Source organism: Terrapene carolina, unplaced genomic scaffold (assembly GCF_002925995.2).
Source record: "Terrapene carolina triunguis isolate 2854851 unplaced genomic scaffold, T_m_triunguis-2.0 Scaffold29806, whole genome shotgun sequence".
Lineage (NCBI taxonomy): Eukaryota > Metazoa > Chordata > Testudines > Emydidae > Terrapene > Terrapene triunguis.
Window position 1 is genome coordinate 99,667 of NW_020694157.1, and position 2,309 is coordinate 101,975.

Here is a 2,309-nt window from a genome sequence, read left to right on the forward strand (position 1 = left end):
GCTCTCGTTACTCAGATTCAAATCTGGTTCCTTCCAGGCAAACTCGCAGTGGAAGATCCTCTTTCCAAAATCTCCTTGTTCATTGGCCAGCTGGGGAATGTAACCAGTCAGGGCACGTTTTCAGGGATTCCAACTCCAACCATTACCTCCCAGTTCCAGGATCGGTTCACTTATCGCCACAGGAACTTGGGACTTCCAGGCATCTCCTCAGGGGCTGTTTCCAGTCAGACCTGGCCCCTGTTATTCTGCTGCTGCTTTGTAGTTACTTTAATAAACCATTTCATGCAACAGGCTGCACTGGGCTTTTGTGACATCGGAGAAGTCAGAACTTTGGACCCTGTAGGAAAAGAACTGACTCACCCGTAGCCAGGAGAGCAGCGAGGAGGCAGACGGCAAGAGAAGCCTCCATGGTGCTGGGGAACCAGCAGATCGGTGCTGGGGTCTGGGATGCAGCCAAATCTCCAGCTGGGGGATTTATCACAGATGAGCTGAAATGAGATCAGACGAGAGATTGCACAAGATAATGGAGCAAATCATTAAGCGATCAATTTGCAGACATTTGGAAGACAATAAGGTGATAAGTAACAGCCAGCATGGATTTGTCATGAACAAATCCTGTCAAACCAACCTGGTAGCTTTCTCTGACAGGGTAACAAGCCTTGTGGATAGGGCGGAAGTGGTAGATGTGGTCTATCTTTACTTCAGTAAAGCTTTTTATATTGTCTGGCATGCCTTTCTCATAAAAAAAACTCGGGGAATACAACCTATAAGGAGGTACTATAAGGTGGATACAAATATCAAATACTCCTGCTGGAAGGTTGCAGCGTAACACAATTTTATTTTTGACACTTCCGAAGAGTAACAAGGAAGATCCAAAAAAAAAAAAAAAAAACCAGAGACAAAGCAGGCTGCTCCTTAAACAGAGGGAGACAAAGCAGGCTGCTCTCGTATGCAGAGATCCAGGGGTCTGTTTACAGACAGGGAGGTATCCCAAGCTTAGCAGAACTTTGTTTGTGTTACTAGCTAGATGGGAAATCCCCTCCTCCATGCAAACCAGATCACTAATATGTTCACTGGCTCCTGGCATCTGGCTCTCTGGATTCAGATCTTTGGCTGCTACTGATGCAGGGTCTGGATCCTGTCTTAAAGAGACACAGTCATTTCCCAAGAGTATGTCAAGGCGGATGTTCTGAAGGACCCCAGCTAACAGCCCTGCGCCCGAATCCTTCCTGTGTCTTCACAGGGATCTGCTCTAGGCTGGTTCTTTCCAGACTCTCTCTGGTCCCACACTTCCCTGTAGATCAGCCAACTGCACTCCCCTGACCCACCCACTCTTAAAGTGACAGCTTGCAACCCAAACCGACCTTGATACACAACCCCCCGCTCCCTTCAAGGTGACGCTCAGTCACGCTCCACTTTTAACAGCCGAGGGATCCCAGGCCCCGGGCAAGGATCAACCTTCAACCCTCTGCTGAAGCCAAGTTTCTTTTTCTCCTCCGCTCCCGGTGATCAGGGCCTGAGGCCTGCACCATCACCCCAGGTTCCCCGGGGGAGAAGAGGAACGGTACTGACTCCTCCCCTAAACTGAGGTTGGGTTTCGCTCCCCACACCGCACAGCAGTGGAACGTATCTCAGGGTCATTCACATTTCCGCAGACCATCAGGCTGCCAAAATCTGGGGGAAGAAATTCCCCCTCCCTGCTGGAGGCAGCAGCCACCTCTGCCCTCTTCCGCAAATGCTGTGCACTGCCCTTGGGCACTTCCCACCCTTAGCAGGTGTCACAGCATTGCCAGTGCTCTGCAGCCACCTCAGTTTCCCCACTTTCAGCAGGGGGCTCAGCCGCCCCCCTGCTCTGTTATGTCCCATGTTCCCTGGTATGGTGAGGGGACGGACAAAGAGCTGATTTCCCTGCTTCCAGATGAAGGAGTCCAGGAGTTTACCCTGGAGTCACACCCCAGACAGGCATCTGTTTGCACACACTGGGAAGAGAACTGGGGTGTAACAGTGCTACCTCTTGGTGCGACCGACCCAGCCCCACTGCTGTTTCTCTCCTTTAGCTACCCCACTGGCATGCTGGCTCTCGCCTTCCTTTGCATCTTTATGGGGATGGGGATGGGATCCAGGATTCCTGGGTTTTCTCCTCATCTCTGGGAGGGGAGTGGGGTCTAGTGGGTTAGAGCAGGCGGCTTGGAAGCCAGGACCCCTGTGAGGAGCAGGCTCTGTGAGAAGCATGGGGTCCAGTGGTTTAGAGCAGGGGGGAGCTGGGAGCCAGGACTCCTGGGTTCTCTCCCTGGCTCTGAGAGGGGAGT

At 52.1% G+C, this 2,309-nt stretch overlaps 1 protein-coding gene across 1 annotated transcript in view; it reads right to left on the bottom strand.

Annotated features, from left to right (window-relative positions):
- LOC113409117 (phospholipase A2 inhibitor subunit gamma B-like) overlaps positions 1-517 on the bottom strand; it is a 15,163-nt gene extending 14,646 nt beyond the window's left edge. Inside the window, exon 1 of the mRNA XM_029914073.1 lies at positions 361-517. Within this exon, the coding sequence (XP_029769933.1) occupies positions 361-409 (49 nt within the window). The 5' untranslated portion in view covers positions 410-517. The remainder of the gene's footprint in view (positions 1-360) is intronic.
- Between the last annotated feature and the right edge of the window lie 1,792 nt (positions 518-2,309).